Here is a 13,074-nt window from a genome sequence, read left to right as displayed (position 1 = left end):
TCTACAGACTACTGTATCCTACCCCCAGAACAGGGAAATTTTGCTTCACTTGTCAGGATTTTTTTTTTTTTTTTTTAAGTAGCCTCCACACCCAGCATGGAGCCCAATGCCAGGCTTGAACTCATGACCCTGAGATCAAGATGAGCTGAGATGGAGAGTTGGATGCTTAACTGACTGAGCCACCCAGGCACCCCTATGTCAGAATTTTTTTAAGCATAAAATATGTGGGGAAATGCTATAAAATTAGATTAAAATTCACAGTCAGAATTTACACCTTAGCATTTCCATATAGGTTTCAATAAATAAGTCCTTAAGTAGGACTGAGTCCATCACTAAACTTGTTTTTTTGGGGACCTAAGCAATGATAAAATATGTCCATAAATCTTTTAAAAAATTCTATAGACACATTTAATTGCAGAATGTTGTCACTGCTGATCATTAATACCCTAGTTTTCTGTTAAAAATGTGACCTGTTCTCCTCTTTGACCTCTTATAACAATTTTTCATTTTAGCTTTAGTCTAAACCTAGCAGAATATTAACACCACAGGAGACCTCTTTAAGTAGCTTGGAAGTGAATTCAATTGAATATATACTATGAAGTCAAATTGAGTCAACCTGATAGGTCCTTGGTAATATTCTGGCTTGACTTTTTCCTGATACTAGGGGTTCTAACCTGGGTTTGCTAGCCTGAAAAGTGGAAGGAGTAGCTCTGGTTATTATTTATTTATTTAAAGATTTTATTTGTCAGAGAGAGAGACTGAGAGCACAAGCAGGGGGAGTGGCAGGCAGAGGGAGAAGCAGACTCCCTGCTGAGCACGAGCCCGATGCGGGACTTGATCCCAGGATCCTGGGATCATGACCTGAACCGAAGGCAGATGCTTAACCGACTGAGCCACCCAGGTGTCCGAGCTCTGGTTATTTAGAAAGAAGGACCCTGCCCATGAGCAGTAGCATACTTACCAGTGTCTCAAGATGCTGGATAACTTTTCTCTACCCATTGTTGAGGCCTATTACTTAGACCTCCCTGAATCCTTCCTTCTACAACTAAATTCCCGGCATCTACTCATTCAAATTTTAGAGTTTCAGCACAACTAAGAATGAACCAGAAGATACTGGTGGTAAATAACAATCAACACAAAAAGGTACTTAAGTGTTAGAAACGTTTATTTGTCAAAATATTAAAAAAAAAAATGGGAGGAGTGGAGTAAAACAAGGCTAAATTTCAGCTAATGCTGTACCACGATCACAGGTCAGACATAAAAAAACAAAACAAACAAACAAAACAACAACCCCACCCCCAAAACCCCAATGGTCCTAGCAGTTTCAAAAGATTAGCTTCAATGTTAGAGTCCAGAGCTAACAGAGAAGAGTAAAAGGTCGCTTGCCACTACATGGTCATTTTAAAGGGAAAGGAGATGTTGCAGGTAGACAGGGAGAAGGGTTCAACTCCTAAGGAAAGCAAGATGAGGGGTTCCCCTGTACAGGAAAAAGGGGATGCCAGCATAATCCTTACCTAGGGCTGCTCAGAGGCTGAGAATATAAGGAATAGAGTGAAAGGCTACAGAGACTAGTATCAGGAGGAAAGAAAAGTCAACTTAGAAGAATTAAATTAAGAAAGAAAACATAGTTGGTCACAAACTCCTTTGTTTACTGAAACATGAAGCAATGGAAACATCCCGGCAAAGGGGACCGCGCGGAGCAAGTTCTCATATATGACCGCAGCCCGAGGGTTCAGTCCGCAATTATCCTACCTGAAAGAGAGCACAACACAAGAGGCTTACACAATGCCTGGAGAGCAGCTTGGCTCCGAGTACAAGGGCCCTGGTCCCGTCCTGTATTCCAGGGGGAAAAGAACAAAGAACAAAACAAAACCAAGTCAGACTGGATCAAACTTACATCCTGTGTAATTACCAAGGAGTCTACTTATAGCTATATATAGAATAAGCAATCTATCTGGAAGACTGCTGTGTTGGTGATAAAAGGCTACTGTCACTGCAACAAAGGGCATAGAAAGATACTATCAAAAACCATAATTTAGTTTTTATGTCCAGAAAAAGTAGATGTCAAGATCTCAAATATGGCCAATTGTACTACTCTACATTTGTTTCATTTTATTCTTTCATAGTAAACAAGTTTTCAGAAATGACAATCACAAAGGGTATCAAGGAACAGTTCATTCACCCTCCGACATACCTATATGTCATACTGTCACAGATTTAGAGCCATAACTCCAGTAGTTCCCCTACTTGGTCAAATCTCCCTTACCAAATCAAAAGAAGAAATCCTAAAATTCTCTAATTCTTCCATTGATGATGGGAACTCCAGACACCAATGGCTGGGGGAAAAAAGTTAACTCACACCAAGTTCCTCTACTTATTACAGACAAAGGGCCAAATCTTGGTCTTGATCTGTACCAACCGACTTCAAAAGTTGTGACGTTCTTGAATCAGTTCTGCTAGGGTGAGACCCAAATTCAGATCCCCAACAGTTCTGGAGTATTTCATCCTGGCAGCCTCATTAACATCAGGCTCCTGGGACTGCAACCAACTCAGGGTTATTCAGTCCATTTGAGGTTCACACCTGGAAGGTAAGTTTCTTTAAAAGTCATCACTAAAAAGAGGTTAGTTGAACAACCACTGCTTGCAGTCAAAATTCACTTTAAAATACTTTAGCTATACCCTTCTAAAGACTACAATAAACTAATTTAACTATAAAACACATTCGAGGAAAACAGAAGTTATCTGGTAGATGATACCACGAGAAATATCCCACTTCGTGGCAGATCCAGCTGCATTAAAAGTAAAAATTAAGGCAAACTACACAAGCTGTAAGAGTATGTATGCACATGAAGACAGATCCCAGTCTTGTCATGGTCATATAGGATATAATTTATCACAGGTTCAAACCATTATTTGCTTCCCACTACATAAAAGGACAAATTCCTATTGCTTTTTCTTCTTCTACACATATATACCAAAGGGATAAGTTAGGAAGTGTGGAAACTCCCATTTAACTTGAGTACACCTCCTATTCAAGTGATGCTCAATTTCAAGGTACAAGGAAAAACCATGAGAACAGAAAGTTGTCATGATGCCATTTCCACTCAGATGAAATTTATCTAGATAATCCTACTAATTATTCTTGCCATTCCAACATCTTTGGTATACATTTTCTGAAGTAGGAAAAATTAAATTCTCCGGGGTCATCACCAGTGGGATTTTATACACACTCAGAAATTACCTGTTTTATCTAGTCCCTTATGTGTTCCTCTTGAACAAAAACCAAAACAAAAATTGCTGGAAAAAATGAGAAGTGCTGGGGCTCTAAATGACAGTAACAGGCCATGCAGATATATGGCTTCAAGTGCTCATGCAGAATAAGGTGCTCTGGATTATTAATAAGGAAAGGACTCCATGGGAAGTGGCACCAAAACACTGTTTTCAAGGGCCTTAGAACTAAACACCTAAAGCTTAAAGGACTTTATCTGGCTTACAGATTTAGGATTAGGATATTAGAAGAGTTTCCTCTGATAAAAACTAATGACCTAAGGAGTAGTTCTACTAGCAAGTGAGAAGTCTAAACTTGTAGTTAAAATTCTCACTGTGACATTCATTACTAACTCCTTAACGTGTACTCTTCTGCTTACACAATGATTTTTCTAGTGGGAAGAGAGTGGGGTTTTGAGTTTGAATTCTGACTACCTCTCAATTATCAGATGACTTTAGGCAAAGTACTTAATCTCTCTGAGCCTTCGTTCCCTTCTCTGTAGAAGAGAAAATATCTTAGAGGCTTTTTGTGTAGATTAAATGACATAAAGTACAAAAAGGGCACTCAACAAATGTTCTTTTAACTATGTTTCTGTAACCCAGATTGCTTACACTTGATTAAATAATATTCTGAGTTTGCTGTTGTTCTCTCCGAAGGAAACAAGTTGGTTGGAGTCATACACTGAAAAACCTCAACAGGCCAAATGAACCTCTGGCCTAAGACTAATACATAAATTTCTCTCTCTTGGTTACTGTCCTGACAGCAAACAAACAGGTGGCTTTAGCCTCCTCTATGCAGCACAGATCCCTTTCAAGGAAACTACATCCTCTTAACCACACCGGCCCCACTCTCACCTCCAGTTTTTAAAAGGCTGAGTACCGCGCTCGGTCCACATACTGCTCCCGCTCATACCGGGCCATGTCATACAGAGAATTCCGTGCAGCTGCTGAAGCCTGAGACAGCTCACTCTCTGGCCCATAACCGTAGCCCTCTCCAACTGTGGGGAGCACAGCTGTGGCTCGACGCAGGGGGCTCCTGTCCCTTCCGTAATAGGAGGAAGTGTTGGCAGCGGCCGCGGCCATAGCAGCCGAGGTGGCAGCAGCACCTGAGTTCGGCAACAGGTGTCTGTCGTAGGGATCAACAGAAGTGGAGTTGAGGTGACTGGTCACAGCTGTGCTCTGGACTTGAGGCAGATGGGACATGGTCTGCTCCGCGTAGTTGTATGCAGAAGCCGCCGCCGCCGCCGCCACTGCCTCGTAAGAGCGGACCCGGTAACGCTTATAGTAGTCGAGCGCTCCGTATGCATCGTTGTAATACATGGATTCCCCGTAGCCCATGGTGTAAGGCGTGCGCACCGCTCCATACTGTTCATTGTACTGCTCGGTAAAGTCCGCCACACGACCTGTACGATCTACTGGACACTCTTTGGACCAGTGCCCCTCTTTCCCACACCGATAGCAGCCACTCTGGTCTCCCATCCCAGGGGCAGTCCGAAGCCGGCTGGTGGACAACTGTACGTGCATTCGTTTGCCTTGAGGGAATAGATGTAAGAAGACGTTATTATAACTCACCGACATTCTTCAATCCTCACCCAAATGAAAGTAAACTAGGCCTAAGACACACATACATACACACGCTCCTACAACCCTTTTTCAGCAATCCCCTCCAAAAGAAGTGAAGTTTTAATACAGATGAGAGCTAGAAAATGTGAGTCCTCAGAGACCAGTCAATACTTTCTACTTACATCAAGTAGCCGGATTCCCTACTTCTGTGTCTGCAACTTTCCCTTCCTTTCCCTTGGCCCCCAACACAGAAACTGAAAAATGTTCCACTTACCACTGCTAAGACTTGATTATACCTGTAACGATTCAAGACCTGCCAATTCTTCCAAATCAAATAGCCAACAAAACCTCAGTTATGCCAGATTTGAAAAGCATCTTACCAACCTCTCACTAATTTACTCAGGGCAATATAAGGCCTCAGCATTTACTGTAGCTTAAAAACCACGGCAATTTTCGCTCCATCTCGTTTCCTCCAGGCATTTTTGCAGGTGTCACCAGGAGGCTATGCTGGATACACAAACCACACCTGGGCTCATCATCAGCTTCACCTCAGTACCTCTAGGAGTTATGCGACCCTTCAGATTTCAACCCCACCCCCATGTTTTTCAGCAAGGGTGAATCCATGCCTACTGCGGAAAAGAAAACTTGACCAAGGTCTCTCAACAGCAAGAATTCGAAAGATACTGAAGCAGTACTGGTTTCTTAGGGACCGTGTGTTCCCATGTAATTCAGCACTTCATCCTGCCACGTAGCTTACAGTTCTTCATAGGCGATTATCTACTTGTTAGAAAAATGCAGCATTTGCCTAAAAACCTTTGGGCACCCATACAAACGAGCAACATCCATTCTTCCAGGAAATGGCGAGCACTACGAACAGCTAAGAGAAGAAGCAATCTTTGCTGATGAAAGCATCCAAGGTCTTGAAGAGCAGTTTGAGGAATACTGTTGGCAGCATTTAGTCCCAAACTGCCTAAGACTTTGGAGATCAAGTCAGTATTTCTCAAATTGCAGCCAAAAGGCAGCCACTACAGATGCAGAGAACAGGGGCTTTATGTCACTTCTTAAGGGCTGCTCAGAACAAATCCCCCCTCCACGATCAGCAAGTTGCTCTCTCTTTAACAGACCTTGTTCTGGATGCAGCTATGCGATAGGAGGCCTCGTGCTCCACCATCCTGTTGGAAACAGCCCGACTCAGGACGGCAGCCAGAACAGCGCCATGCACTGACCCTGAGAGGGGAGCGGGTTAGTGCAGCAGTGTCGCTTTAGCCACACGCAGTTCTGCCCAATGTCTAAGATTCCTACCACCCCAGTTGCAAGTAGTTGCCACCTCCAACTTAAAACCCCTTCTTTAGCAGAAACAAAAGTGCTCAGGTTTTTACTTCTAGCTGCTAGCAGAGACGCAGCATCCACCATCACCACTGACAGCCGACAGATACCAAATGACAGTAATTCTCTGAATGGAGCATTTAGCCACCATTGTTTTCAGAGATTTAAATACTCCCATTCTAATTCTTAGGGCCACATGCTAACTATGCTTAGAACAGAAACACAGATTTTTTTGCTCCAATTTATATCCCCAATGTAAAGTTCCCTATGATTTAGACTGGAAGACTAAAAGTTACTTGGTTTTCACACATGAATGGTGACATTAACCTGTGTGATAGACACAAGCTGTTCCCATTCTGAAGTCGGAGTAACCACGCCAATCTAAAAAGCAGCCAATTCAGAGACCTAGAAGTACATTAAAAAAAAAAAATTCAAGGGTGCCTGGGTGGCTCAGTCGTTAAGCGGCTGTCTTCAGCTCAGGTCATGATCCCAGGGTCCTGGGATCGAGCCCCACATTGGGCTCCCTGCTGGTTGGGGAGCCTGCTTTCTCCCTCTCCCTGCTGCTCTGCCTACTTGTGCTCTGCCAAATAAATAAAATCTTAAAAAAAATTTTTTTTTAAATTTCAATTTGCTTTTTACTTTTATAGATTCTGGCCCTGTTATTGGATTTTTTTTTTTTGAGAAACAAAACCCAGTGATTTTTCCTTGATATTTGTTACTACATCCAATCTTCATTCCTGTATTGACAGAACTCCTAAGTTTATAAACATCTGTGTTTATAATCTACCTCTGTAGCAGCTGTGAAAAGGATTCAGGTAAAAAAAATTTTTTTTAGGGGCGCCCGGGTGGCTCAGATGGTTAAGCGTCTGCCTTCGGCTCAGGTCATGATCCCAGGGTCCTGGGATCGAGCCCCATATCGGGCTCCTGGCTCAGCGGGGAGCCTGCTTCTCCCTTTCCCTCTGCCTCTACCCCTGCTCATGCTCTCTCTCTCTCTCTGTATATCTGTGTCTCAAATGAATAAATAAAAATAAAAAAATTTTTAACTAGAACTAAAAAAATCTGTAATAGAAGTGATAGTTGTTTTTTTCCTAGTCTTTCCAAAGGTGGTAACTAGGCTTTTTTTTTTTTTAAAGATTTTATTTATTTGACAGAGAGAGACACAGCGAGAAAGGGAACACAAGCAGGGGGAGTGGGAGAGGGAGAAGCAGGCTCTCCGTGGAGCAGGGAGCCCGATGCGGGGCTTGATCCCAGGACCCCGGGATCATGACCTGCGCCGAAAGCAGATGCTTAACGACTGAGCCACCCAGGCACCCCTGTAACTAGGTTTTTAATTTAGTTCTTACAATTAAAAAATACTGTGCTTCTATTTATTACCTTAAGGAACCAGGGCAAAGAAAATTTAAAGATTAAATTCTGCCACTCTGCTACACTTGGAGGGGCCAAAAGTTTTTAAAGATCTTCTGAGAACTCCAAAAGTTAGTGAAATATGCTGCCGACATTTCCCAGAAAGCCAGCCTAATAGAAGTGTTTTCTTTTGAAAGCTGGAACAGAAAAGATTATTAAAATGCTGAGAGATGGGCAACCTGGGGTCCTAAGTGCTGAGCAGCTATCATGTGCCAGGAGCCGGAGAAGACTGGGGGTGTAGCTGATCCACAACAGCACTCCAGTTTAGTGCTTGTTTACATTTGGGGATAAACAAGACACCTAACCTCTTATACATCATTCCCAATTCAGTTGCTTGAACTGTCACTTGGGAACAGCTTTTTTATTTAGTGTCTTCCAATGCAAGCTGCCACCTCAACAGTGGTTCAGTTCACTGCTGCTTGTGGAGAGGAAACAGGTCTTGAAAGACCCAGGTTAACTCAGGTTCTGCTGCTTCCTTTTATAAGTCATAAATGCAGAAGCCTAAATAGCAACTATTGGTAAAGGTTCAAAAGATGTTCAAAGTGGCATTTTTTTTTTAAGATTTTATTTATTTATTTGACACAGAGAACGCACAAGCAGGCAGAGCGGCAGGCAGATGGAGAAGGGGCAGCAGACTTCCCGCTGAGCAAGGAGCCCGATGCAGGGCTCGATCCCAGGACCCTGGGATCATGACCCGAGCTGAAAGCAGATGCTCAACCAGCTAAGCCACCCAGGCGTCCCTTGTGTCCTACTCTTGATCTCAGCTCAAGTTTGACCTTAGGGTTGTGAGTTCAAGCCCCATGTTGGGCTCCATGTCCAGCTTAACCGACTGAGCCACCCAGGTGCCCTCAAAATGGCACTCTTAAGAGGCCACCTTCATTACGAGCTGACTAAAAAGGCTTTATAGACAAATGTGACAATCTGGTATCTGGATTATATTTTCTGTAAAACTGCAACGTATTATCCCATGCTAAACTTTCTCTGGTCATCTGGAAAAAAACAGAGCTGGTGGGGTGCCTGCATGGCTCAGTTCGTTAAGCGTCTGCCATCAGCTCAGGTTATGATCCCGGGGTCCTGGGATGGGAGTCCCGCATTGGGCTCCCTGCTGTGCAGGGAGCCTGCTTCTCCCTCTGCCTGCCACTCCCCCTGCTTGTGCTCTCCCTGTCAAATAAATAAATAAATACTTATTTTTAATTAAAAAACAAAACAGAGCTGGTTATAAAAAATGTCTGTATGTATAACTCAGAGTAAGTGCTTTCTCCAGAGTGGACAGGCTAAGAACATCAAAGCCAAATAAAGGATTCTTCTTTTCCAATGATGTTTTTCAAACATTCACTTCCTAGAATAAACCTGCTTTATTAAAACACACTCTTCCCAAGCCAACTCCCTCCCAACTAATTGACTTCTGTATGCATACTTTTCCCCTTATCCTTTTATTCAATTGTATATTAAAAAAATAAGGACGCGTATTACATTACTAGAACATCTTTGCAGAGTTTGGACCCGACTTAAATTGCATTCTCTTTACATTTTGTTACCTGTCAAGAGAGAACCCCTATTTTTCCCCCACACTGTCCATTTATGATCCCATCTCCATCAAGTGAAATATAATTAAGAATATTCTTAAAGCTGTCTGAAGTGCAACAGCTTTCCAAATTAATAAAAGAAAAATATAAATAAGATAGGTAAGTGAGGAAAGTGAACTATCACATTTTAAATAAGCTTCTAACCATAATGGAAACACACTCGTTGCAAACAACACTCACCTTTCATCATATAGTGTTTGCCGTCAATACACTTTCACATCTATTACCTCATTCTAGCCTCACTACCATCATGTGAGGGAGGTACTGCAGGGATCACTAATTCTATTTTATAAGTAGGGAAAATGAAGCACAGATTAAAAACACTTGTCCAAAGTCACACAACTCGTTAATGGTAGCAAGTTATCTATGACTTTTGCCCTCTGCTTTAGAGAGGAGCAGGACACCACTGGCTGAGCCCAGAGAGATCTGACGCAGTATTTGCAATCTACACTATTTGCAAACTTTCTTACCCTTTTCTGGTCAACTTTTCCTCTTCTGCCATTTCTTTTCTCACTGTTTTCTAGGTTTAGCAGAAGACACTTAAGTCCTTTTCAACAAACCTTTTAGTGGCACTCAGAAAAAATGATGTTAAGTGGCTGTAAATGTGTGGCTCAAGATGACACTGTCAACAAGCTATTTACACTAGTACAGTCACGGATAGCCTCATGTGACTTCTGAGTGCTTCAAATGTGTACAGTACAACTGAAAAACTGAAATTTAAATTTTATTTAATAGCCACATGTGCCTAGGGGCTACCATATTAGCACAGTTGCAGTCTTCAGACAACCTTGGGGTATTAATGATAACCTATGTAGCTTTATAACTGGTAAAATTATACAGTATGCTCCATGACACCCTTATTGGAACCTTTCAGAACAGGACCAACGTTTCATTCAACCTACTATTTAAAAAAAAATGTTTTTTCCCATTAGGGTTAAATAATAGTCAGTGGAAGAGAATAGTCCAGTGGCATGGGTTTGGGCCCTGCTTGTGCAGTTGACAGACTGAACACATTTGAGCACTCAAAAGATACTTCCCCAAATCCAGCTTCATCATCCAGAATTATAATATAGGGATCCCTCTAGATGTCTCTGTTCTTCTTTCCCACAACAACCTATCACCCCAGGCCGTAAAGAGTATAAACCCTAAGCATTTAAACTCAAATATAAAGCTTTCTGATCATAACAAAAGAAGCAGGGGGCGCCTGGGGGCTCAGATGGTTTAAGCGACTGCCTTTGGCTGGGGTCACGATCCCAGGATCCTGGGATCGAGTCCCGCGTTGGGCTCCCTGCTCAGCGGGGAGCCTGCTTCTCCCTCTGCCTCTCTCTCTCATGAATCAATAAATAAAATCTTTTTTTTTTTTTAAGATTTATTTTGAGAGAGTGAGAATGAGAGAGAGAGTACATGAGAGCGGGGAGGGTTAGAGGGAGAAGCAGGCCCCTCGCCGAGCAGGGAGCCTGATGCGGGACTCGATCCCGGGACTCCAGGATCATGACCTGAGCCGAAGGCAGTTGCTTAACCAACTGAGCCACTCAGGTGACCCTAAAAAAAAAAAATCTTAAAAAAAAAAAAAAAAAAGGTAATGCACAGACTTTTCTCCTCCCTCCTCCCATGACGTACTCATTTGCCAAGGCATATTAACTTCCAACAGCACTCAAATGAAGACTGTGTGATAAAGTAACCCAGTTTGTGACTCTACACAGTTGTTATTATATCCAGCTAAAATAGAATGGAAGACATCACCCTGCCAGCCGCCTGGTCCTGTGTTCTTGTCTCTGTCTTGACCTAGACTCCACTACTCAGTTCTGCCACCCAGACCCCAGAGCAGTTCACCTTGAAACTCTGTGTTGTCAAGGCCCCTGATGGCCTCCACTGCATCCTCTGCCCGCTCCATGTGTACGAAGGCATAATCTTTCACGATGTCACATTCGATGACTGGACCATACTCCTCAAACTTGGCCCGAAGCTCCTGGTTGGTACAAGTAGGACTGATGTTGCCCACATGTAACTTGGTTGAGGCTTTGCTCTTATTCTTGCTGGCTTCCACGTTGATGTTCACCCCGTGCAGCTTGTAGTGGTGCAGGTTGCGTATGGCATCCTCAGCCGCCGTCTTGTCCTCTATGTGCACAAAGCCGTAGTTCTTAATGATGTCACATTCCAGCACCTTCCCATACTGCTCAAAGAGTGAGCGGATCTCCTGCTCTGTGGCCTCCCGGGGCAGGTTTCCAATGAACAGCTTCACCATCCTGACAAGAGCCTGGGAGGGAAGAAATAAGATTTCCAAAAGTTAGGGGTGGAGTGGGAAATTTCAGTGCATTGCATTTGGTTTAATCCTCCAAAGAAGTTCTTGGCACCTTCAAGATTCAAGACCCTCACATAAACGTTTATCATTTTCTTAATAGAAAAGGTTTGTACGTAAGTGTGTGAGATGCGTGTGACACCCCAACAGGAGGTCGGGGTCAGCATGCATTGCACCGTCTATCATGTTCGTGAAATGAGGCGCATTTAAGTAACAGGGTTGGCTGTTTTATGTCTTAAAATACTCTTTTGGGGGGGCAGGAAAGAGAAGAACTCAAGGGGGCAAGAAGCATATATCTCGAGTGTCCCTGGTAACGAGGTTTTGGAGGGAAATCGGTGTACCTCTCCTTCGTGCAGTATTACCGTCAAAGATACTCGAAGAATAAAGAGGCTTCCTTGGCCCCAATCCGGGACCCCCCCCAGCGACCTAACCTTCAGCTCTTTCGACCCAACAAAGACTCGACCCGACCCCTGCCCCGCCCCCTCCGGAGACCCGGCCCCGCCTCCTCCCGTTGTCTTCCCCGGACTTCCCGCAGCAAGAGAAACCCAAACCATGGGCTGGTCCCCTCCGCCAGAGGCGCAGCCCGGCCCGCCCTCAGGCTCCCCACACACCCACAAAACCCCCTCGCACCTCCGGGTGGCGGCGGCGGTGGCGGCGGCTCCCGCGTCAGAGAGAACCCTACAAAATGGCGACGGCCGCTCGAGCCTCGGCGCGACCGGGCCCTTTCTCGCGCGCCAGCTCACGCACGCGCGAGTGCGCGCTGCCTCCTTCCCCTCCCCCTCGCGGGAGCCGGGCGACCAATCCCGCGGCCGCATACAAATGGCTGCCCCAGGCTAGGCTCCCAGTCGCCCCGACACGGGGGCGGGGCCAGCTGGTGACGACGCTGCAGAGCGAAGGTCAGCCCGCCCCCAGCCCCGGCTAGCCAATCAGCACCCTGGAAGCGGGGGTTCGGCGCTCAAGCGTCAGAAGGGCTCCGGACGCAACCACTACCTGGGTGTAATCAGAAGTCCGGGGAGTCGCTAACCATCACAATGGGTCGTGCTATTGGGCCAGTTGGGGCGGGGGTGGGGGTAGGTAGCTGATGACAAAGGGTTACCTCACTGGGTCCTCTAAACGGGGGCTTCCTTAGCGGGCTGGTCAGCCACTTTGGTAGCTTGGGTCAACATGTTAGAGACACGGAAGAGCCACATTTTAAGCAAACGTAGTCAATTTTTGTAGAGCTTTAAATATAACTTAATATTTTTCATTGCAAGCATCTTATTCACTGGCGAGGAAACAGAACCAAAGATGGCAGAGCTGGGATAGCTCTAAGAGGCATTGTATCCAGCCTACATTTATCGGTCACATTTTGTTTGCTCATGCGTGTATGTGGGCTGTTTTTCTCTAATTACAGTATTGGCTCTAATTGTGTGTCCTTCACAGTTCCTGGTCCGTGGTGAATACACCAAAGGGATACTTGGTGCAGAGGCCCAGAGAAGTTCCTTGTTTGGGGCAGGGCGGAGGGACAGGGGTGAGAAAGGGTCTCCAAGTCCACACGAGCTGCTGGAGGTCTAGGCAGCTGGGACTCCGGGCACTTTCCAGCGTTCAAAATTCAGCTGTGGTGCAAGGGCGCCTCCTGGTGGTAAAAGA

At 44.7% G+C, this 13,074-nt stretch overlaps 1 protein-coding gene across 6 annotated transcripts; it reads right to left on the bottom strand.

Annotated features, from left to right (window-relative positions):
- Positions 1–1,147: 1,147 nt before the first annotated feature.
- Positions 1,148–12,263, bottom strand: LOC112829214 (RNA-binding protein 4B). Of its 6 annotated transcripts, none has more exons than XR_012375456.1 (5): positions 11,787–11,904; positions 10,980–11,403; positions 4,123–4,799; positions 2,420–2,581; positions 1,148–1,833 (listed from the first exon to the last, which is right to left on the bottom strand). XR_012375456.1 is itself a non-coding variant. In XM_025878678.2 (4 exons), the coding sequence occupies exons 2-3, from the start codon at positions 11,389–11,391 to the stop codon at positions 4,132–4,134; spliced, it is 1,080 nt and encodes a 359-aa protein (XP_025734463.1). In that variant the 5' UTR covers positions 11,392–11,403; positions 12,076–12,263; the 3' UTR covers positions 1,148–1,752; positions 4,123–4,131. The 6 variants fall into 6 exon arrangements, 4 of the variants coding, with proteins under 4 accessions (XP_025734463.1, XP_073739524.1, XP_073739525.1 ...); XR_012375457.1 differs by having other exon boundaries at positions 1,148–1,752; XM_025878678.2 differs by lacking the exons at positions 2,420–2,581; positions 11,787–11,904 and adding an exon at positions 12,076–12,263 and having other exon boundaries at positions 1,148–1,752.
- Between the last annotated feature and the right edge of the window lie 811 nt (positions 12,264–13,074).

Source organism: Callorhinus ursinus, unplaced genomic scaffold (assembly GCF_003265705.2).
Source record: "Callorhinus ursinus isolate GAN/ISIS: 27379988/994484 unplaced genomic scaffold, GSC_fseal_2.0 scaffold51, whole genome shotgun sequence".
NCBI lineage: Eukaryota > Metazoa > Chordata > Mammalia > Carnivora > Otariidae > Callorhinus > Callorhinus ursinus.
The sequence above is the reverse complement of the archived record's forward strand: the minus strand, read 5'-3'. Positions and strand labels throughout refer to the sequence as shown.

Bases quoted from the DNA above. Each gene is read 5' to 3' on its own strand.
- LOC112829214 (XM_025878678.2), bottom strand. From the start codon at position 11,391: ATGGTGAAGCTGTTCATTGGAAACCTGCCCCGGGAGGCCACAGAGCAG. The intron at 4,800-10,979 runs GTGAACTGCTCT...TATTCCCTCAAG, and splicing joins TGACAACACAGAGTTTCAAG to GCAAACGAATGCACGTACAG.